We start from the raw sequence: 21,708 nt of genomic DNA, 5'->3' as shown, positions 1-21,708 counted from the left end.
TTACAGCGCGTACAAAGACCTCCTCGAAACTCCCGAGAACGAACTCCCGTCAACTCCCCCACAGCAAAAATGGCGAACATCGAGCCCCCTGGGTGGAACAAAGCTCTCCGGCTCCAGGACTGGCACGCTCTCAATCGATACATCGTCAAAGAGTGCCGAGCTGCTCCTCAAGGTCTGAGGAAGGCGTGGGGCAGGGGCGGGAGCCAGGGGATCAAGGCTGTGTGAGTCTGCGCGCTGGACTGGACTGGCGAAGGGTAAATGGGCGGATAAGCGGGATAGAGTGGATGGGATGAAGCTGACTTGCGCAGGACCGTCTGGGATGGAGCTTTCGAGAACTTGTACTGTCGGATCTATGATCTAAGTGTGAGTCTAGCTATCTGGCTCGGCCGGGCCCTCAGCTCATGGCCCAGATCCAGGGGAAACTCTTCCCAGAGACAGAGTCGGAGGTGCTGCTCGGTGAGTCTTACCACGTCCCAGACCTGCTTTCCTAGCAATCCCATCGATGGACACAGCTAAGCGACAGCATGCGAGCACATCGTCGCCGTCAAGAAGGTTCCTCACTGGGATCACGTAGAAAACATCGCTGCCCTCAGGACAATCCTCAAGCCAGATCAGGCTTGGAACGACGTGAGTCGCTCCTCTCCACACAGTCTTTGAGGGGTGTACTGACTCCGCCTAGTACCCTGAGGACGCGTTAGAAGACGACCGAGAGGACGACGAGGATGAGCCATAGATCCCGCTGCATCTCGTCCTCACGGTCATCTGATTGTTGGAAACAGGCGGGATAGCAGATCCGACACGGCCCATCGTGTCGGCTGCTGGTCGGCAGGGTGTCGTTAGAAGTGTAAGGAGATTGATCCACAATTCATTGCTACAGCAGGGTACTCGCCCGGGGGTGAGGCATCGTAATCGTATTGACGATCAGGTGATGCAGATGACCCGTCCTCTCACACATATCACCTGTGTTCAGCCACGGAGGCGACACCGCTCAGAGTGAATCAGGTGACCTGTCGTCTCTTTCCAGCTCCGACGTACAGTGATCCCGAAAAGGAAGCCCAAAGGAACGCCCTAATTACATTTAGGTTCGCTGAGCGTGCAAATAGCTCCGGAATGGGGAGTCCAGCCGAAGTCTGGCGGGCACTTCGCTGTGCACTTGTAGAAGTGCTTCCTACACTTTCTCACCCATACATCCCATCGCATCATCCTCATGCTCCTCGCACTAGGGCCACTCTTGATTCTGTCGACCGCGACCCGCTCCAGCTTGATATTCCACTCGGTGGCGAACCCGAAACATAGGAATGGTGGACTTTGGGGAAATGAACAAAGACATACGAGCGAGATGTAGGGAGGCTGCAGGGAAGCTGTGGCAGGCTTGGAGGAATGGAGGACCTGATTACGAGTATCGCTTGTGAGTCGATATGGGTGAACGAGCACTTGAGGGGGTATCCTCTGATATTGCCTGGCAGAAAGCGCTTCGCCGACTGGTTTGAGGATATTTACCTGGAGCTGGTCGATCTGATCGTGAGTTTGGGTTACAAGCTATCTGTGTCGACCATTTTCAATATCTCGGACTTAGCTGACCAGCAGCAAGAGGATGAAGTGGAGGATGATACCGTCTGGGAGGCCTTAAATGGTACGTTACCACCCGCCACCCATATCCTCCATGGCTTCGCTTCGACTTTCGCTGACGACTCAGCCTGCGCAGAAATGCTTGCTCTTCCCTGCGAACAGTGGTGGCATCTCAAATATATTGTCCGAATCAGACTGTGGTTAAGACCTGGAGAGATATGGTGCGATGTAAGCGCACTCTGTCCTTCCGCCGGCACGGTGTAGCTACTCTTGATCCGCTTCGAAGTCCGTCGCTCATACCTCAGTATCCCTATGATGTAGATGGTCTCGAAGTAAGTCCGGGCATCTTTATCTGGGCTGGGGGATCGAGAGCTCATTCGTAGACAAGCGATGTAGAGGAAGAGGAACCTATATTTCAGATGGATAGCTTATGATGCCGCCGGAACGTAACGCTGGTGACAGACCGTGACACCAACCTAGCGCGATCCTCACCTGCTCCTATTTCACTCACACGATCTGACTGGCTTCTAACGATCTCCGGTGCGACATCTGCGCCTAGTTGTCCGCCCTTTCCCCTCAAGACTTACGCTTCGCCCCCGACTCTTCCCCCTTCGGCGCCCGCCTCGTCCCGCTCCTTCCCCTTCGCCACCCTGTCTCTCTTTGCACCGTGCAACACGTCGAAACTTCAACGTCCCGAGCAATGCCATTTTGGGGGATGCTCTGAGATAAGCGTTTCTGCGTCGGCTACCACGCCGAGCGCATGCTGCAAGTTAAGGAGGGGCAACTGAAAAGCACAAGCCCATCAAGCAGCTTAAGGCTCATTCGTCCGCAAAGGCAGCAACCGCTTCCTCCCACCATTCGTTCCGCTTGGATGCGTGTACCCATATCGTCGATCCCGCCTCCCAGCCTTGCATTCGCTCCGCCCTGGACTCTCTTTCTGCGTACGCCTTGTTGATTCGTTCTGTCAGCTCCGATGACGGTATCGGTACATCCAAATTGTGTGGATGCAGCAAGGATAATTCTGTTGACTCGATCAGCGACTCGACGTCTTGTTCAAACGTCAAGTTCGACGCGACAGGGGTATAGGACCGATCCAGCGGGGTCGTTGTGGACCAGCGGCCGGCCTCTTTGGGCGGTATCCAGGACGGGAGGATACTTGCAGCACGCTGGTCGCTTAGCGAGGCTAGCAGATCGGGGAAGATAAAACCGTGTGACCACCTGTCGACTTTAGGATGGGCTCTTGTCCGATCATAGTGCATATACGTACGTCTTTGCAGATTTGGGGTGGTTGTACATCCAACACGATTCCGATACCCAGACGACACGGTCCGCCTCGGGGTGGGCGCGGACCCAATCCGCCGTCAGCTGATCCTCATAGCCAGACCGATGGGCCCGAGCGAACGGGGATTCCGATATGTACTGAACCATGTCGAAACTTAGTCCGTACCCTGCGCCCACCATGAAGTCGCCGACGTCTATCAGGAGTCCATGGCCGCCCGGATACATTCCTATACAGATCAGTGCTGAACCTGACGCACGCACTCACGTCCCCAGTACAACTTGGTTCGAGGCAGATGCCTCAGCCGCCTCTCCACCTCGGGTAGAACCAAGAAGGTATCCATATCCGCCTTGAGGACATAGTCAGGCGGCTTCTCCCCAGAACAATGATACGTCCAGTCCGAATCCCGATGCTGGGTATAATTGCAAGCAGGGACCTTTGCGTTCCTCGCAGTCCACTCAAAGAAAGCGAATGTCTTGCCTCGATCCATATTCTCTCGCATTGGCAGAACAACAATGTCGCCAAAGGCTGACGGTGTGAGTATGGGAGCTAACGTCCGAAATTGAACCACAGCGTCACTCACTCTCAATCTCGGCCGCAATTGCCTCGTCCTCGGCAGCACTGCCGGGTCTACCGATGAAGAACTTGGGAACAATGGCCCCCAGTGCGGCCTGATGTTCGCTCCATCGTGAGGGATGGTACGAGCGCCTTATCGTATTTCTCCTCTCCGCCTCCTTCGCTTGACATAGTATACCGATGAAGATGCCCACTGGCGGTAGGTGGCGCAGGTCGTCTGAACTTGGGATACTGTGACCGGCGTATGGCCAAGCCGGATGGCCAGGCTCCAGTCTTTCGATGGGCTCGTATGTGTTCAATGAGGGCATTGTCATCGCTGGAAATCTTGGCGGGGTTCGGAAGCCATAATGCTGGGCTGTGCTCCGGCCTCCGTCTGGCGCTCGACAATCTTCCCGCCACTGCCATGTCTCAAGCGGAGGGGAAGGTGTCAACAGCAAGTAGATAAAGGCTACTGCTCCGGCGAAGGCGATCAGCTGAGATGGTCAGCGTTCGGCTGCGGTTAATGATATTTCTGGACTGCACAGCCTCGTCAGAACTAGCAGCTTGTATAGCTCACCAAGACTAGATCACATGCTGCTGCCGATAACTGCGTTCTTCGCCTGGACGTTACAGCTTTGCGCCACTTCCCTATTGATAACTTCGGAGTGTAGTCATTAGTTGGGAGAAGAGGGGCCAGTACATTGTTGGGGATATTTGAAGGGGCCATCAGAGATGACGCCCGAAAACTGTAAGAGGGTCAAAGTCGAGGTCGACGTTGTGCTATGAACATAGTGGATTGAATATGCTCGGTCTCTGAGTCCCTTTGTTCTTGCCAACTTTTTCATGTCGGGCTGTTGGATGGAGTAAGCTAGCACTGCACAACGCTGATGCGGTTTTTATACTCACAAAGGGACTTTCGAGACTGGTTCGCGGTAGTGCTGGGCTACACTTTGCAGGACAGTCAGGAAAAACAGTGGGTTTAGGATGATAAGCGCGCTGGTCTGAATGGCCAGGCTTGGCAGCAGCGCCAGCGGATGTACGTTGATCAATAGCTTTATGCCTGCTTGCTTCCACCTCCTTTCACCGCTCACGTATTCACCTAGCTACTCTCCTCCGCCACATCCTGCTCATCCACCTCCGCCTCTGCAACCCCAGCCCCGCACCCCTTGTCTCCCCTCTGACCCATACTTCCACCTCCCTTCACCGGAGTTCTCTTCGGCGACTTTGTTGGAGACCCCGAACTCTCATCAGCCGCCTTTCTCTTCCTCCCTTTTGCAGCGCCCAGCTTCTCGACCTCCTCCCGAACCATCATGTCCGACCCGGGGTAGAGCGCCGTAAACCGCTTGAGCATCTGGCGTATCTTGTCGTTGATCCTCGATCCGCCGTTTGAGGCAAGATCCGCGAGGGCGGGCTCCGAGTAAATGTTGGGTCGGCTGGTGAGGATGGCGCGGACAGCGGCGCGGAGGACCACAGCCTATTGCAGAGTCAGCGATGTCAGGACATCAAGCCAGACGCGATTGATAAAGTATGAAGATGTGGCTTACATCATGTGCGGGTGTCCAGGTCTTGTTGGGAGAAGCAGCTGCAGGCATTCTGAGGTCTATAGTGGTTGACAGTCTAGTAGGAGTCAGTCAGCGAGGGACCAGACACGATCAGTGGGAAGTAGCAATGAAGGCTCTTACAAGTCTGTGTTTTGCAATGAAGGATGAGATGTAAACGATCTGAGGACAAATGGGAGTATTGCAGTCCTCATCAGGCGCTCGAAAAGAGACGGGCACGCACACGCTCTTCAGGCACTGGTAAAAGTGGGGTCCAGGCTAATCTCTTGATCGTGCCTGGAGCTGACCATCGTCTCCTTTGAGCGCACACAATCAGACCGTCCTCCGACTCAGGCTGATTGTGCCTGATCAAATTACCCGCCGCAAATTCGCCTCATGCAACAGGACAGCAAGCTGCCGATTCAACTCGAACAGCTCAGTCTAGGAGCGGCCAGCCTCCTGGAAGTCGGGCTGATAATAGATATGCACATTACGATGTAGCCACCTAGCTACTCTCGTCCTCCAGATCCTCTTCTTCAGCCTCCTCTTCCGCCTCAGCTCCCTTCCTGCTCGCCCTACCCTTCTTTGCTCCACCCGTCGACGGCGTCCTCTTTGGTGACTTCGTCGGCGATCCCGATCCCTCGTCAGCCGCCTTCCGCTCCCCTCCCCTTCCCATTTTGCCCACTTCCTCCTTGACCATGTTCTCCGCCCCGGGATAGGTGCTGACCAGCTTGCCGAGGATCTGCTGGATCTTCTTGTTGATACGGTCGCCGCCATTATTGTTGACTTCGGCGAGGTCGTCGCTGGCGTAGATGGTAGAGCGAGAGGAGAGGGTGGATTGGACGATAGACCTAAGGACAGCAAGCTGGTGATCAGCTGGAGCGTTGGACAGGGGCATGTCATGAATTGCTGTGGCTGACGAGATGGCAGAGGAGAATGGCTTACATCATGCTTGCTCTCCCAAGGGGTATTGACTGAGTTTCCGGCCGGCATTTGGCTAATTGATGATGTTGATGAATATGTGATAGTTCCTGCGGGGTCAGATGAGTCTGAGGAGGTGGATGTGACTGACTGTGACTGAGAGAAAAAGCAAGTAGATGCAAGATGTTGATTCGAAAGTCAGCGAGGCGAGCCCTTTATACAGATCTTCAAATCCACTTTTCCGTGCCGGCCGGAGATCTTGATGATGAAAGCGCTCGGATTGTCCCCTATTGATGGTGCCTGAAGTAAGCCCGCGTCCTCTCCAGATGGATTGTCCTCCCCAATCTCCAGATGCCACTCGCGCCCGTTACCCCTTGTTTCAAACTTGAAACGTTCGGTATTGCCCAAAGGGGGATTTCTCTTGCTGAGCCTTGGCTCACCACCAAAGTCACCCTTTCCACCACTCGTGAAGGTGTCTTCTCACATCCACCCTATGATCATGCCTGCGAGGCATACAGAAGTAGACAGCATCGAGTGCCAGCTGCGAGATGGCTCGCAAGCAGCTCGACCCGCGCCTGAGCGTGCTCAGCAACTATACTGAGCCGCTGCCCGACACGCCAACGAGCGCGAGGACGCGAGCGTCCCCCCTTTCGTGCGGCTCCAACCCCTCGACTGCTTCTCTACCGCCCACGCCTCAGTCTGATGGCTCGAAAAAGAAGCGGGAGGGTAAGTCTGGCGGGGGCTCGCCCAGCTCAGCGCCAGAGGAGGGAGACGAGCCCGAGCCAGACTCACCGCCGTTACCGCCTACACCGGTCGTGAAGGAGGACAAGGGAACGAGCTCGACACCGACCACAGCGTCTTCTCTCGTTTCTACATCGTCTCTCGCAAGTTCGGCCATCTCAGGGTCTCGCAAGAAGGCTAAGAAGGACGAGGAGGGAAATAAGGCAGGTAGGGTGGAAGCCCCGGCGGAGACTCCGAAGGCAGAAAGGACCAAGCGGACATGGAAGCACGACACCGCGAGGATCGCTGCACTCTGTACGTCGCTTCATTCCATAGGCTCCGAAATATGGAGGCTTACCACCAGATCTTGTACCTGTCGTCTTGTCCATTCCCCTATCGCTCATCCTCGTCCTCACCCGACTTCTCCTTCAACCCATATACAATTCCACTCCACTCTCGCTTCACCCTCTTGTACTCTATTCGACCTTCGCGCTCATACCAACCGCTCTCATCTGGAACAGTGTCCGGTATGGATCGCCCAAGGCGTCCACGTCAGCTCGCGTGTGCTTTTCCGTCTCGGCGCTGGGAGGGGATCTGATCGCTATCAGTGGAAGAAGAGTGGGCAGCTTAACGGGCAAGCTTGGAGGAGCGGAATGGGGCGCGTTGGGAGCGAGGGCGGTGCTGGGTATGGCGGTTGTAGGCGGAGGAGTTGGCTTTGCTACCCTTTGCTCGGTGAGCTAGCATGGTCGTGGCCTGATCAAACAAGCTGACGAAAAGGACTATATACTGCCCATGCCGACGGGACCGTCAAGGCGGGATCGAATTATAACTCTTCCGCATATCTTGGTCCGGTCTACAGTATACGTTGCTCATATCTGGCTCGGTGAGCGGTTGTGGATGCGGCTGCTCGGCGGGAGTACCTCTCTCCTCGTCCAGAGTCCGGAGAAGAGCGTGAGTTTTGATCGGATAATGGGCCATCTTCCGACACACGAGGGCTGACTCTGGTCAGATTCTTCTACTCTCACTCTTTCTGACCATCCTGTCCCTCTTCCTCCGCTCAACGCCCCCCTCGGCATCTTTCGCCCGCTCCCTCCATACGGCCATCTCCGCCCGCCTACACCTCAAAAAGCCCGCCTCCGACTCTCTCTGGTCGCTCCTCTCCCGCCTCCCTCGTCAAATCTTCCCCATCCTCCTCCTTCTTCGCATCCCTCTGCTCATTATCGCACTCCGACAACAACTCTTCCTGCGTCCCTCCCCGCCGTACCTCGCTGCCCGAGGGGGACTGCGTATCCTGAGTAGTGAACGAGGCATGACGGGGCAGATCGTGGTAGGGGAGGAGTTGAGCCGGGGCTTCAGGTTCCTCAGGTGTGACGCGAGTATACTGGGCGGAAGATGGGTCAGAGCCACACCGGGCAGCAAGAATGGGCCAGCGCGGACCGATATGGGTGACTCGTGAGCTTAGCGGTATACTCAGTGGGGATAGAAAGCTTACGAATCAGGATTTTTGCGACGTTTCCTCTGCAGGAGATTGGACTTCTGGCTCATCGAGCGGACGAGGACGAGTCTGTTGCTCGGACGATCATGATGTCCACTGGACTTCAAGTCGCACCTGAGGCAGACCTGGACTTGGTACCAGATAAGCCAGCGGACCGAGCCCTAATCATGTACGTGTTTTCGCTAAAAGTCCGCAGGCGATGCCCTCAGCTGACAGATACAGCGGCCTAGGCGTCGGTATCGCCGCTCAAGCCTTCTCGCGCCAATCCCTCTCCATCGACCTAGTCGAAATCGATCCCTTAGTCTACCATGCCGCAGTAGACCACTTCAACCTCACTCTCCCATCCTCGACGACTATAAATCTGCTCGACGGGAACGAGTACGTCAGCTCGCTCGCGCGCATGCGTCGGGAAGGCAGCTATGAAGGCCAGAAATGGAGTTATGTCATCCAAGATTGTTTTTCGGGCGGAAGCGTGCCAGAGGAGATGTTCACGAGGGAGTTTTGGGCGGATCTGGCGGAGAATGTGGAACAGGACGGGATTGTCGCTATGGTATGTTCCATCAGCTATGCGATCGTACGGTTGCCGCCCGCAGGAAGAGCTAGCTGAGGTGACAGAACTTTGTCGGTGTGCTGAATAGCCTGGCGTCTCGGGCCGTCCTGGTGACTCTGACTTCCGTCTTTGAGCAGTGTCGAGCCTTCGGCGACCCCGCCGAATCTCACGTGAAGGCTGATCAGTCTATCAACATGGTCCGCTTTTACAGCCTCTCGAATGGGTGATAAGCTGACGATCAGGTCGTTTTCTGTACCACCGCCCTCAATCCACTTTTGGCATTCCGCCGCCCCACGCCTGCCGACGTCCTCCGGTCACCGCTAAGATCACACGTCTATTCTACATCCCAATCAAACGAGATTCAGCTATACGACGTGATCACAGACGAGGACCGAGCGGATCCGGTGCTCATGCTTCGCCGTGGAGAAGGACGGATGGACAGGGAGGGGTGGCAGGTCGCTTCGGGCTTGAGCATGTGGTACAACATGCAGAAGAGTAGGTCCCAACTTGTATTCGGAACATGGAGATGGACTTGGCTGATACGGCAGTTCTGACATCGGAGATGTGGATGGCCTTCTAGCTGTCTGGTGACCTCAACTGCGATTGCCCAAGTCTTGTATATCTGAAAGCGTCACATCGCCCTGTATACAAGTACAGACGATATCCCGCCACTCGCCAGATCCTCCTCAACTACCAGGCCCTCATACCCGACCAGCCGACTCTTCATCTCCACCGTCACCCCTTCCAAGCCGCCCTCCCCCACGCGATCCAAAGTCATACCCTCGACGTCTGTACTTGCACCAGACGGGACGTTGCTCGCCTCGACGACCACCTCGGGAGACTTGTCGCTGCTGGCGGAGACTGAACGTCTTTTCGCCTTCTTCCCGGCGCCGACAGACGGGACTGGAACAGCGAGACTTTCGAGCGGTGCGGGAGGCGGAGAGGGAGGTGTGATAATGGGTGTGGCGGTCTGCACGCCTGAGGTTGAGAAGGCGGTAGAGACGGCGGATAGAGGGGACTTGGACGTTATGGGGCCGGAAGAGGTCGATATGGACCAAGCACACTTGGCGTAGCGCTGGAAGAGCGCAGACCCAGGCTATCTCATCAGCGTGATCCCTACGTATAGATGTATAGACATTCGGGAGACAGAAGTGAGGGACATTCGGCGGACTCACGATATTGGAATGGGCGACCACCTTCTCCACTAACCCGTGAGGCGAGATCAGGAAGTCGAGACCGTATTGAAAGTAGTTCATGAAGTCTGAGGGTCAGCACCAGATAGAAGTCGACCAAGCTTCACTTACATTCTCCTCCGGATGCTTCTCCCACAGGGTCTCGCGCCGCCGAGCCTCCCCACATCTTCTCCAGCCGTTCATCCTCTTTCCAGTACCGCCGTAGTGGGGCGCCAAGGTCGAGAAGCAGGTCCTGAGCTGTCGTCTCGCTGACGACAATCTCGACGGGAGTATCTGAACCGAACGATAATGTCACACCCTTCCCAGGCTATGACGTATCAGCTTTCTGGTACCAACAGCGAAGTCTATCTAAGCTTACGATAATGACACAGCTGAGTAGATCATCTGGAATGACCGTCTCCCCGTCTTTCGTACTGACGACAACCTTGTCAACCACCTCGTCCCTCCCTCCTGCCGGCTGTCCGGCCACCGAGAATGCCACGCCAGGGTAGACCAGCTCCCCTTTAGACCCCTTGGAGTCGTATGTCGGACCCAGCACCTTCCCAATCAGCCCCCGAGTGAGCTTCTGGCTGGACGAGCAGAGCAGATGGGTGTCGTACGTCAGACTCAGACCCAGCCGGGCGGTTGCGAGGTCGGTAAGTGTGATAGTCGTAAGTAGCTGCGAGTCGGCTGCGAAGTGTAGAGTCAAGTGGGGGATGGTGATGAGTATTGGCGAATCGCGCGAATTCTGGCAGAGTCAGTCGAGCTGCCCAAGGCTGACAAGGCGCCCAAAGGCATGGCAGGCACTGACTGACCGAGTCGTCCCAGGTTACTTCGACTTTGGGGTATGCAGTCTTCTCTTCCCGGAGTAGTTCGAGAATGTGCCAGAGCGTGTCGCCTACTATCTCAGCTTGGTCCAGCACAGGAACCGAGACCTCAGCAGGCCAGCCTGGATAGAGGCTCCTCTCCGCCAAGGAGCGTGTACCTAGACATGGTCAACTTACCCAGCTGGAACAGCCCTACCCGGTCCCCGGGAACGACCTCGTACGTCGGTGTCATGGTAACCGTACAGAAGCTAGATTCGAAGGCTTCTGAGGCCAATTCTACCTGTGAGGAAGGCGGCTACATGCCTGTTGCAGTGGGCGTCATGAATGGAAGGATGAAGGGCAATGTCAACATGCGATACGTCATCGACTTTGAGCCAAGTCAAGTCCGCAAGAGGTCCGAGGGTTTGAAACACTCTGTGTCACATCTTCCATCTCTTCTCGCTAAAATCAAGATAGCAGGATCTCGGGGATCCATCTCCTCCCACTGCTGTCCCATTATCAACAATGATACAGGTAGAAACCCCCACCTCGGGGGGATCTACGCCTCCTGCCCGAAACAAAGAAAGGTCCACCGACTCCGCCTCGGCGGGTCCATCCTCTCCTCCCCGGTCTCCGCGCTCCTCTATCCGCTCTCAGCTCCCAGAGTCACTACCGACCGATGCTTCGGACTCAGCAACTATCCAGAAGCATCTGGACAAACATCGCCGGTCGTCCTTGCTGGGCAAGAAAAAGTCTTCTTCCCGCCTGAAGAAGGAAGCGTCCGAGGCGGCCGCATGGCATGAGCAGATGAACGATGTGGATGAGGAGGTGGAGCAGGAGGTAGTAGAGAGGAGTGTGGCGTTTGATATGGAGGAGCTGAGGCGGACGATGCCGGAGGCGGTGAAGATGTTGAGGGATGGGGAGGAGTGGGAGGGGATGGATCTGGATGATGGGCTAGAGGGAGGTTTCGCTTGGGACGGTGAGCACTCTTCGAGCCCCATTCAGCTCCTTAAGCAGCCAGCTAACAGGTAGTCATGTTTGAGAACCAGCGGGGTATACACTTTCTTGGTAAAGCCTACTTTACGTCCAACTCGCTTCTCCCCTCCGACCCATCTCAGTATACCCTTCCCGGCAAGCCCATCCCGACCGCCTCGTCCATGACCATCTCCACCTCGGGCCCATCGGAGGGTCCGAACCACGCCCTCCGTCCCGCTCAGCCCGCCGTCAAGACCTCGCGCTTGCCCCGAAGACTGCACCCGTCCAAGCCAGGGACGTACGACCCAAATTACGGCGAGCACCATATCAACCTCAGTGCAGAACACCGGAACATCAAGACGGCGTACTCGCTCACGACGTACCAGTGCCCCGGGCCGCAGTGGGAGTGGGTGACGCCCTGGATGATCAATATGAAAGTGGGGACGGATGAGGATGGCTGGAGGTATAATGCGTGGTTCAAGCAGAAAGGGTGGAGGAATCATGCGGGTCCGGCGGGGTGGTGGGGATGGGTCAGGAGGAGAGAGTGGGTCAGGCTGAGGACGGTGAGGCCGATGGGGCATGGGGAGGAGAGAGAAGTCGATGAGACAGGGCAAGGGGAGGGCAAGGCGGACGGAAAGGGGACATCCAAGCGGGAAGCGAGGCTGGATATGGAGAAGGTCTTGATGCAGGCCAAAAAAGACGATGGTCCTGGCGCTGTCCTACACGCTATGAGCTCAATATTGCTCGATAGGGAGAAGCTGGCATGGTGGACGGCGGGCCTGAACAAGGCGGATGGGAGGGAGGAGGTCCGTCACAGGATACAAGAGTTGCTCGATGACGAAGATATCGTGAGTTGTCAATATCCCTCCCTGACCTGAGGCTGATGATCAGGCCAATCATCTGCATCGAGCGTTCACCCACCGCTCGACCTATACGTCCTTCGTCGCCCTTCTCGAAAAGCACCACTACACCCTCTCCTCCCCCTCCACATCGTCCTTCCTCGTCCCCTCCGCATCACACACCTCCACATCACCCACACCCTAATCCCCTACCCACCCATCCCCCGCCCAGCCCACGACCGATCCTTCACGTCCAGCTCGTCCACGTCCTGCTGCTGCAGGTACACCCGCAGCTTTTCGAGCGCGCGATACCGGTGGCTGATTTTATTCTTTTCCTCGCCGTCCATCTCGGCGTACGTCTTTCCGTCCGACTCGGTCGGAGCGAAGATTGGGTCCCACCCGAACTTGTTGGGTCCGCGTGCGGGAACAATGTTCCCCTCGGTCGACCCCTCGAACAGCATCGGGGTGGTTCCCGGTCCGGCGGAGTAGGCGAAGGTGCACAGTGCCGTGGCGCGGGTAGATGAGAAGCCCTGTAGCAATGTGTTGAGGCCTGGGCATTAGTGGACATGTAGCATATGCCACGCTGGGCTCACCTTCATGGCCCAGCTTCTCCAAAAAGTCCTTGATGTAGGGGCCGGGAAGTCCGCCTAATGCCTCGAAGCATAGGGCTGTATCTTCCGTCACACAAGCTGTACCGAGCTGCAGTGTCAGCTGTCGTATACCGGCATTGTCAGAATGGTGCTAGCTCACCTTGTCCGCCGCCGCTCTGACCTTCGCCAGTGCGACCTCTTGCGTGGATCCCTGTACCTCGGGGACTACAGATCAGCCGGTACACCACGGAAGGAGCCGCTTCGAACTCCTGTCAACAGCAGAAGAGCCGAGCTTGCAGATCCATCGCGACACGGAAGAGCCACTTACCATCTACAGCTCGCGCAGTCACCTCAATCCCGCTTCCCCCGGCAGCAAGGATCGCCTTGACCTCCTTAAGCTTGTTGGCGTTGCCAGTGACGAATACTGTATCATTTTAGCTCGTCGAAAAAACCTAAACTCACCAAATGAGACAACCATATTGATCCCTGTCTTGTCTATCGTCTTATTGTGAACAGGTATAGACGTAGAATCAAAGACGAAAGACACCAGTTCATACCTTCATTTTGGCAGCAACTCTGAGGAATGCACACGGACTGGACATTCTTTCCGTCGGAAGCGGCTCAGAAGGTGGGATCTCGACCGAATTTTGGTCTTCAAAGGGTGCCCATCTCTCCATTTATCTCATCTTCGTAGACCACTGCCTGACTGTCCGCGAGCCTGTCAGAAGAGCAAGTCAGCTCCAAGGAGGGAAGCCGCTCGGCATTGTCGAAATGGAGTTCCCAGGAGGCGCAGAGGCGGGACCGTCGAGGCTACCCCATCCAGCACATTCCCCATCTCACACTGTCATTCCCGCCTACGGTAAGCCGTATACTCATTGGTCGAGCTGACATTTAGGTATCGAGCTCTTCGAATATCGTCGGCGTCTCTTTCTATCAGGGCAACCTCTCCCTCCCAATCCCCGTACCCACCTGCCAGAGAGCTATACGGTCCCCCTCCCCTTTCCCGAGCCGAAGCCGCTCCCACCGAACGACCCGAGCCCTACCTCGGGATCAGTAGGCAAGCTGGAAGCGCTGCTGCAGGAGGATGGAGCGGAGGAGACGATGGCGGCATGGAGGGGTGGGCTCGCGGGCGTGCATGCGAGATTGGACGGAGGAAAGAAGCTCAGCAGGCCGTTGAAGCTGGGGTTGGTGATCAGGGTGTTGAAAGCTGGTGAGTGCATCCTAGCTATCCTTATGCAAGAGACCCGCAGAAGCGAGCTGACAGTCTAGGATGGATACAAGACGGCACATGGCCCACCGACCCCAATACACGCCGAGCAGCCCGGCCCCCCTCTTCCCCCAGCTTAGCAGCACACAAACCCCAAGCGAGCCGACGAGTAGCCCCTGGCCCGCCAACAACCTCATCGGCGAGCGTTCTTCCACCTACACCACTCCCTATACTGAAGGGCTTACCATTACCTGGCGATCCACCCGTCCCCGACCTCGTCCCTCCATCTCGCTCGGCCTCATTGATGGGCGGGCAGCGGCAACATGATCCAGAGCTGGATCTGAAGGTGGGCGGGGATGTCTGGAGGGGAGCAAAGCGGGATACAGATATCATTGGGGGCACTGCAGCAGATCACGGCTAGACGTGGATGAGGGGAAAAGCATACCATCAAAGCAGGATATCATTGCATATGCTACAGATCGGTGTTTATGGCAACAAGTTACTCATACTGCAGGCCCGCCCTCTTTCGCTCTATCCCTCGGTCTCTCTCCCCTATCTACCGATCACCTCGTCGCCAGCGAGCCCGCCACGCCCCCCTCGGTCTGCTGTAAGAGGGTTGTAAAGCGCACGAGGTACTCCTCGGCGATACTGGAGAAGTAGAATTCGTGTGCCGAGTTATGGGCCGACTCGAGATTGTGCGCCAATTCTGCATTGTCAGCTGAGTTTTTCCCTACGAATGGGGCCGTGTCACTGACCATGGGCGATGCTGAAGTACCATGAAATGAAGGCTTCGTTCCGCTTGCCTTGTCGACAGTCATCCGCATCTGCAAGTCAGCTATCGCACTCGATCTGTTGCCCCGTTTAGCTTACGCCATGCAGAAAAGTATCGGCTGATGGATCAGCTAATTCCTCACGAAACGAATTCGATCAGCTTACGCATTGCAGAACACAGCTCCTCCTCGGTTAAAAGCAATCAGCGGCCCCTCAAGATCCCAAAACACATTCAGAACAGGGTTTGCGAGCTGTCTCATAAGCTCTCGCTACTGACAAGCCATCATGTCACAATGAAAGCTCACCTTAAAGACCCTCGCGATAGGCATAAGCACCTCCGCCGCGAACAACTGACAAACAACCATCTTGTCATACAAGAATTGCTTCTGGTTATCGACGCCTACTCAGTCAGCTTTCCTGCCCATCATCCCTCTGCCGGGCCAATTGCAGCTCACTCCTCGGTATCCACAATTTGAGAGCCTTCGGTCCCGGATCAAGCGCCAAAACAATATCCGCCGAAGCGGACGTATCGCAATAATCGCTCTGACTCTCGCTCACCGCCGTGGCGCCCATCCGGGAGTCTCTGACGTGCGTGCTCGTTTCGGGCCGGGAAGCATCGAGGGCTTTTTGGACAGTTGAGCGGATCGAGTTCATATCGGTTGGCTGGAAAAGTCAGCTTTGTTGCACTCGTATCACTCGGAGCCCGAATTCCCAGCTCACCCTCTTTGTCGATGTCCCACTGCCGCGGGCACCTGCTCCATCCCCGTTTCCGTTCTGCATACCAGACATCATATTCGCCGCCATCCCAGCCATACTTCCCATCGCCCCCGCCCCCGCCCCAGCCATACCCGTCATCCCTGGCATCCCTGGCATCGCACCTGGCATGGTCAACCCCCCTGCCTCTGCTCCACCTTTATCGACCGAGCGCCGATTCTTGAACTTGTCCCATAGACTCTTCGACTTGCCCGTGCCGTCCGAGCCGGCCGCACTTCCTTCCGATCGTAGGGATGATCCGTCGTCCGCTGACCCAGGCTGCGACTCCTGGGAGTTTGGCCAAGGGATCATGCTGCTATCTTTGGCATTCTGGACGGATTGTCGCTCGGCGGCCGTCGCGGTGGCTTTCTCGCGATCCCGGACAGCTTCGGCCTGGACTCGGAGCTTTTCTTCTCGTTGTTGATTGAGGATCCGGTCGACATTGAAGCCTCGCTTCTTGAGTGCCATGAGCGGTGTGGTGAGGATGCTGTGTGATCAGCCAGATGCACCATGCGCATGAGTAGAGGACTGACGAGTAGAGCAACAGCGCATCATCGGCTTTCGGTGTTTTGAGCAGCAGCGAGCATAGCGATGCAGCGATACTAAAGAGATCAGCTTGCTCGACCGGTCAGGATCCTCGCTAGCTGATACTCACTCCCACTCGTCCGGGACGGCCGTCATCGAGATCGTCAGAACAATCGCCCTCCCCTTCTTTAACGCCATAGCATAAAGCGTCTACCTGATCAGCTCATTCTCCCTCTCCCTCCCTCTTCCCGCGGAGCCGACTCACCTCGACATGGGGATACACCTGTCGTCCATTCCTATACGTATACCGCGCCTCCAGTTCCTTCACATCCTGAACCATAAACATCCCTTCCTTCGCTAACGCCTCCGCCGTATATTCACTCTGCCGTTTCCGCGCCTCTGCGAGAAAGATCGTCAACCTCTCGAGAACGTGCTTGCGAAGCACAGAGGATTGGGGGGAGGGAGACGGACGTGCACCGTGCGGAATGTACTCGACCTGAATGAGGGACGTGAGGGGTTTGGCACCGAGAGATTCGTAGAATGTCTCGAGGAGCTGTTCTTCGGGCGCGGCGAGGATGTGTTTGCCGAAATACTGGAGGAAGGTGATGTCGTCTACTACAGCCACCTGGGAAGTGAGCTCTGTGACGACGATATCGCAGGTCTTGTCACGCGAACTCACATCTGATGCTCGACACAACACCCACTCCCGCTCATACTCATCATCTCCGCCTTCCGTCGTCCGACCCAAGACGTTCTTGGTCCGTCTCAGCGGCACCCGCTGAGAAGCCAACAAGAAGTTTGCAGTCTTCATAGCGGTCCGAGTGGACTGATCAAAGTTGCTCCAATTCGCCGCAAGAAGCCGTAGTTGCTCAAGATACCTATTCGTCAGCTTATCTTCTCTGGGACCGGGAAAATTAGCTTACTTATCTGGTGATCCCGCCTGACTCAGCATTCTTTCCGGATCGCGCATCAACAGCTTCGCGACATCTAGCGTGTCAGCTCTGGCCTCTCACAATCGAGGATGGATAAGCTCACCCTTCACAGAAGGCTCCGACCTGACCCCGCAGTACCTCAAGAACACATTCGCCTTCTCCCCAAAGTCGACGAATGTAAATGCTGAGCGATACAGCGGGTTCTCGGCACCCCGGCCTGAAAAGTAGACTTCGGTAGGTCGGTACACCTTGACATCCTTTTCAGTCTTGACGGGGATGAAAGGAGTGTTGGCCAGTCGTTCAAGGGCGTTGAGGCTTGAACTACCGATCCGGCCAGCGAGATACTGCATGGCATCAGCTTGATCCTGCCTATAACCCGGACGCAGTAGCTGAACATACCTCGAATATCTTCCTCGCTTTGTCCGTGTCCGTAGTCAGATTACCTACCAGTGCCGCCACAAGAGCCTCCATCGGCGGATCTGTGGATATTCGGAGCTTCTGCAGATTCTCCGGCGTAGCAATGGATGGGTCGGCCACTGCAAAAACCAGAATCGCACAGTCCCAATTGGCGAACACCTGCATAGTGTCAGCTCGATCCTCATGCGTTTGCCATCGACAAGGTAGCTCACCTCGCCCGGCTTAGCCAAGAACGTCCGCCCGTCCCTCGTAGCAGGTATAAAGGCAACCTGAGAGAAAGCGGTCGGGTCAAAGTTGATATAATGCGTCGAGATATTCGCCAAGAGGTAATTGAGAGCCTTTGCATTCGTCGGCGCCGCGCCGGCCGCAATACCCAATAGAACATCAACGGGTGGGAATCGGCGCAGACCCAGTCCGGCCAGCATCTTCGCTGAGATGATCAGCTGAGCTCGGCTTTCGCTTGAATCTGAAACTAGCAGCTCACCCTCATCCGAGTTGGACTTCCACTTTCCCTCTCCCCAATCCAGCAATGGCAGTCCGAGCTCCCGCATCGCCAAAGTCGGCTCATACAGCTGATTCGGCTTCTTTCGCACAACAGCCGGCTTGACGCCATCTGCGTCCGGAGGGAGCTCGAGCGGGAACGCAGCTGTCGCTCGGAGCTTGGCGAGCTCGTCAGACGAGAGCGTGTCTTTGACCGAAACGAGGTATTTCATGAGGTCCTGACATGTCCATGTTCCGCCGCCGACCAGTCTGGGCAGATCAGCTTCGCACAGCGTCGCACATCTATATGTTTGCGAAAGCTGCTCACCTCGAAAAGACCAATTGTAAATCCACCGTCCGCCTCACCCCCAGCGCCAACAACGCCTTCTCCAACCCGCCCTTGATCTGCCCCGTCTTGCTCAGCGCAATAGTAGGCAGATCATCAAACAGCAGATTCTTCTCAAAGTACGCCTCCCCCGGCTTCTTGAACCCGGCTCTCGTCGGTATACACGCCACGTCCTTCAACTCCAGCGCGATCGCCGTCTGCTGATTCGCCGTAATGGACTGCCACGCCCTCCCTAGGGTCGTGAGCACCTTCTCGGCGAAAGCAGGCGAAGACCGAAGATCCGTCTCCGGATCGACGCCCGTCCCGGTCGACATGGGCGGATTGACGAGGAAGGTGATGTACTGTAAGAGGGAGAGCTCGGTCCAGCCGAATGTAGGATAGATGGATCCGCCTTTGAGATCTTTGGTGACCGTGTAAGGGAGGGTATGGGGCGGGAGGGGCATATCGGTAGGGATGGAGGAAGATTGAGGGCGGACGAATGTCTGTACCATCGATAAAGGAACGACCTTGCCAGAGTCCATGATGAGTACCGCGGCGTCAATGAGCCGGGCGCGGACTTGCTGGGTATATCCATGCTCGTCCGCTATCCCCTGCCACCACTTGAGCGCCGCAATCATTTCCATCTCGCTAAGCGGCCGTGCCGCCAACTGCTTGACCACATCGTCGAACGTGACATCGCGAAGAAGGCCCCTTTCTCGGAGACGAGCGATGGACCGCGAGGCTGATTGAAGCGTTTCCGACGATACAGTCGGGAGATCCGGAAGGAACGCCTCCAGCTCGGACTTCGGCAGCCTCACCTGATCGATAGGCAGGATTCCCGTCTTGGCGATAAGCGGGAACCCCTTGTTATCTACCGTGCACTGGAAAAACGCCATTTCCATCTCCTGTCCGACCGTAGCGCTCGGCGTGGTCGGATTGAAGGTGAAGAAGCGGAGCGCATGCAGAGCCCGAGCGGTGAGCCGAGCACGGCCTGCAGTGTCCGCCACACTGGTCGCCTTCCACTCGGTCTGCAGCTTGGCCGATTCCAGCTCGTAGATAAGGCGCGAGAGATATCCGCCGACCCAGAGGAGCTCCTTGTTCCAGTGGGAAACGTGCTTGTCGACAAGATCGATCGACTCGCGCTCCACGGTGGGGATGAAGCGCGCGGCAAGATGGCCGCCGATACCGGTTGTCTGACTGGTCGCTTGGCCGATAAAGACCTTGGCTGACTTTTCGCCGTCTAGCGGGGGACAAAGACCAGCAAAGACCCCGCCAACATCCTTGCCGACCTTCTCGCTCCCTTCATCCACAATGGCCTGCTCGTCCTCCGCCCGAGCGTAGATCAGACTGGCCGGCATGACTTTCGGGGGTGCCTTCTTGGTCGCCCGCTCGAGCTCCTTGGCAAATTCGGAAGAGACGGTTACTCCAATTTCCGCTTGGTAAACCTGGATTTCGCGATGGAGTGCGGTGACCTCCATGGGATCTTCCGGTTCTACCGGCGGTGGTGGAGGAGTTGGGGCGGCCGGAGGTGGTGTATTTCGCCCGAAGAAGGATGAAGTGAGGAACGATGCGAACGCTTTGGTCGGCTTGGCGAGGTTCTGTATCGCTACAGGCAGTGCGGATGGAGTGAAACCGGAATCTGCTTGTCAGTCAAATCCCAAAGACATGCAGCGACAACTCGATATCCTGATATATATCGAAAGACAGTCAAACTCACCACTCAACCACCTCATCACCTTCACACTAATCCGCATCCCCGTCTCCTCCACCCCCTTCACTCGCATCATGCCCCCAGCACTCGTCTCCCTCATTCCCTTCTTCCCGACCTTCTCCTTCCCTTTCACACTCTTCTCCACCTCCAACACCGACACGTCGTCCACCAGCATATCCACCTTTCGTATTGTCCGCATGAACGTTAACGAGGTGATGAGGAATCGGGCGAGATCGAGGGGTCCTTCGAGTACCGACGGGTCGCGCAGGTTCATCGTGAATGATGTCAGGGGGTTTCCAGACAGCGTGGATGGAGTTGAGGGTGTAGGGGTCGACGAGGGCGGGAGATCGCCGGACCGAGCCATAAGCTGATCTTTGCCGTCTTTCCAGTAGAAGCCCATCCATTTGTTGGCGCTCTCAACGAAGGGGTCGTCTGTAATGTCAGCTTCGCTGGAAGACCACAGGCGCAGAGCTCAGCTTACCACAGACGCTCCAGAGACTGTAAAAGCCGACACCGAAGGCACCTAGCAGTATCAGCTTCGCTCACGTCATTTGCTGGACAGCAACTGACCGATCTTGGACTCGTCTGGATTGCCCTCAGCGATCTGTATTAGTATGAGCTACCACCCAACGGCAGTAATGCGAATCAGACCCTACCTTTTTCAGTCGAGCCCAGTCTTCAGACCTAAAAGGCATGCCATCGTTGGTCACCACATAGCGATGTATCTAGGTGCATCAGCTGGATGATGCGGTAGATGGTACTGAATCCATCTGCTCTCAGATTAGCTGACGTACCGGATCCTTCTTGACGTCCGGTAGTGATGATGGTCCCTCTCCTCTGTCATGTCTCTCTAGTCCAGCTTTCGAGTAGAACTTGACCTGAACGTGTTGCGCCTAGGCACATCAGTTTGGGCCTCTCCGACTGGGAGACAATGAACTGACGCCTGCATCGTCTGCGTTCTGAAGAAGCTCCCTGAAGACTATTCATCAGCTTTGAACATCATAGCGTCTTGTTCGAAGGGAGCAGCTTGAGCCTCGGATTGTCCGAGCGGCTTCTTTTCGACCCTCCATTGAGCGAAGGGGTCGCATCGAGTACGTAAATCGGGCGAGGTAAGACTCTAAGACCTACTGGTATTCTCTCCAGAGTATCTTGCAAGGATCTCTGATATCGTCAGCTATGCATCCGAGTGGCAGATCCGGAGCTTCCAGCTACCCACTGTCGATCAACGCTCGCTGGTTAACCTCCACCGTCTCATCCTTTCCCGACTTCCAAAGCTCGTCCCTATTCATATCACCTGGATCTTTCGCGCAGATCTATGGGTGTTTCTATCCCCTGTCGATACGGTGGCCCTCGATGTGACCAACGATGTGCTGAGTGATGTACAATGGAGAAGAATGAACGCTTCGCAAGCTATTCATACCAGCTTCTCGCCGCCCAGCTCCAGCTCGAGCCTCCACCATGCCCGTGCGCTATCATCGGCGATCCCCGAAACGCGTCCCAGATGTGCACGTGACCTTTTTAGGTGTTTCAAAATAAGGTTACTTCCGCTGCTGGCTGGCTGGTGAAAGAGAGGGAGAG

General features: G+C 56.2%; 10 protein-coding genes across 10 annotated transcripts; 4 read left to right on the top strand and 6 right to left on the bottom strand.

Annotated features, from left to right (window-relative positions):
- Window positions 1-69: 69 nt before the first annotated feature.
- On the top strand, window positions 70-733 carry MKK02DRAFT_40065 (uncharacterized protein; the record flags this gene model as incomplete). The annotated part of the gene is made up of 5 exons (XM_053090929.1): window positions 70-221; window positions 309-363; window positions 411-456; window positions 524-627; window positions 680-733. 5 exons carry the CDS (start codon window positions 70-72, stop codon window positions 731-733), a joined length of 411 nt encoding a protein of 136 aa, XP_052949517.1.
- A 1,654-nt stretch (window positions 734-2,387) lies between these two features.
- MKK02DRAFT_40064 (uncharacterized protein) lies at window positions 2,388-3,732 on the bottom strand (the record flags this gene model as incomplete). Its single annotated transcript, XM_053090928.1, has 4 exons — window positions 2,388-2,787; window positions 2,837-3,044; window positions 3,116-3,376; window positions 3,432-3,732. 4 exons carry the CDS (start codon window positions 3,730-3,732, stop codon window positions 2,388-2,390), a joined length of 1,170 nt encoding a protein of 389 aa, XP_052949516.1.
- Window positions 3,733-4,502: 770 nt separating this feature from the next.
- Window positions 4,503-4,995, bottom strand: MKK02DRAFT_40063 (uncharacterized protein; the record flags this gene model as incomplete). The annotated part of the gene is made up of 2 exons (XM_053090927.1): window positions 4,503-4,877; window positions 4,948-4,995. 2 exons carry the CDS (start codon window positions 4,993-4,995, stop codon window positions 4,503-4,505), a joined length of 423 nt encoding a protein of 140 aa, XP_052949515.1.
- A 451-nt stretch (window positions 4,996-5,446) lies between these two features.
- MKK02DRAFT_40062 (uncharacterized protein) lies at window positions 5,447-5,934 on the bottom strand (the record flags this gene model as incomplete). Its single annotated transcript, XM_053090926.1, has 2 exons — window positions 5,447-5,806; window positions 5,887-5,934. 2 exons carry the CDS (start codon window positions 5,932-5,934, stop codon window positions 5,447-5,449), a joined length of 408 nt encoding a protein of 135 aa, XP_052949514.1.
- A 476-nt stretch (window positions 5,935-6,410) lies between these two features.
- On the top strand, window positions 6,411-9,207 carry MKK02DRAFT_40061 (uncharacterized protein; the record flags this gene model as incomplete). The annotated part of the gene is made up of 10 exons (XM_053090925.1): window positions 6,411-6,588; window positions 6,625-6,897; window positions 6,947-7,314; window positions 7,360-7,533; window positions 7,592-8,034; window positions 8,082-8,246; window positions 8,300-8,627; window positions 8,693-8,824; window positions 8,870-9,122; window positions 9,176-9,207. 10 exons carry the CDS (start codon window positions 6,411-6,413, stop codon window positions 9,205-9,207), a joined length of 2,346 nt encoding a protein of 781 aa, XP_052949513.1.
- Window positions 9,208-9,258: 51 nt separating this feature from the next.
- On the bottom strand, window positions 9,259-10,858 carry MKK02DRAFT_29730 (uncharacterized protein; the record flags this gene model as incomplete). Its single annotated transcript, XM_053087891.1, has 6 exons — window positions 9,259-9,723; window positions 9,803-9,888; window positions 9,932-10,127; window positions 10,179-10,547; window positions 10,615-10,697; window positions 10,804-10,858. 6 exons carry the CDS (start codon window positions 10,856-10,858, stop codon window positions 9,259-9,261), a joined length of 1,254 nt encoding a protein of 417 aa, XP_052949512.1.
- Window positions 10,859-11,130: 272 nt separating this feature from the next.
- On the top strand, window positions 11,131-12,458 carry MKK02DRAFT_40059 (uncharacterized protein; the record flags this gene model as incomplete). Its single annotated transcript, XM_053090924.1, has 2 exons — window positions 11,131-11,584; window positions 11,638-12,458. 2 exons carry the CDS (start codon window positions 11,131-11,133, stop codon window positions 12,456-12,458), a joined length of 1,275 nt encoding a protein of 424 aa, XP_052949511.1.
- Window positions 12,459-12,628: 170 nt separating this feature from the next.
- Window positions 12,629-13,487, bottom strand: MKK02DRAFT_35129 (putative DNA repair-related protein; the record flags this gene model as incomplete). Its single annotated transcript, XM_053089091.1, has 6 exons — window positions 12,629-12,664; window positions 12,686-12,969; window positions 13,013-13,118; window positions 13,170-13,234; window positions 13,338-13,433; window positions 13,472-13,487. 6 exons carry the CDS (start codon window positions 13,485-13,487, stop codon window positions 12,629-12,631), a joined length of 603 nt encoding a protein of 200 aa, XP_052949510.1.
- A 293-nt stretch (window positions 13,488-13,780) lies between these two features.
- On the top strand, window positions 13,781-14,637 carry MKK02DRAFT_40057 (uncharacterized protein; the record flags this gene model as incomplete). Its single annotated transcript, XM_053090923.1, has 3 exons — window positions 13,781-13,868; window positions 13,905-14,219; window positions 14,279-14,637. The coding sequence occupies 3 exons, from the start codon at window positions 13,781-13,783 to the stop codon at window positions 14,635-14,637; spliced, it is 762 nt and encodes a 253-aa protein (XP_052949509.1).
- A 142-nt stretch (window positions 14,638-14,779) lies between these two features.
- MKK02DRAFT_19208 (uncharacterized protein) lies at window positions 14,780-21,419 on the bottom strand (the record flags this gene model as incomplete). The annotated part of the gene is made up of 27 exons (XM_053086057.1): window positions 14,780-14,922; window positions 14,972-15,040; window positions 15,087-15,106; window positions 15,153-15,238; window positions 15,293-15,387; window positions 15,443-15,650; window positions 15,708-15,844; window positions 15,899-16,019; window positions 16,077-16,227; window positions 16,274-16,342; window positions 16,396-16,475; window positions 16,531-16,890; window positions 16,945-17,143; window positions 17,189-17,252; window positions 17,301-17,541; window positions 17,597-17,773; window positions 17,827-18,044; window positions 18,099-18,364; window positions 18,423-20,058; window positions 20,137-20,562; window positions 20,612-20,653; window positions 20,701-20,734; window positions 20,787-20,855; window positions 20,925-21,023; window positions 21,072-21,109; window positions 21,259-21,291; window positions 21,347-21,419. The coding sequence occupies 27 exons, from the start codon at window positions 21,417-21,419 to the stop codon at window positions 14,780-14,782; spliced, it is 5,154 nt and encodes a 1,717-aa protein (XP_052949508.1).
- Window positions 21,420-21,708: the final 289 nt, after the last annotated feature.

This window comes from Dioszegia hungarica, assembly GCF_025882075.1.
Source record: "Dioszegia hungarica strain PDD-24b-2 chromosome Unknown MKK02contig_2, whole genome shotgun sequence".
In the NCBI taxonomy this organism is placed as follows: domain Eukaryota; kingdom Fungi; phylum Basidiomycota; class Tremellomycetes; order Tremellales; family Bulleribasidiaceae; genus Dioszegia; species Dioszegia hungarica.
This window is presented reverse-complemented; position numbering and strand designations above follow the sequence as displayed.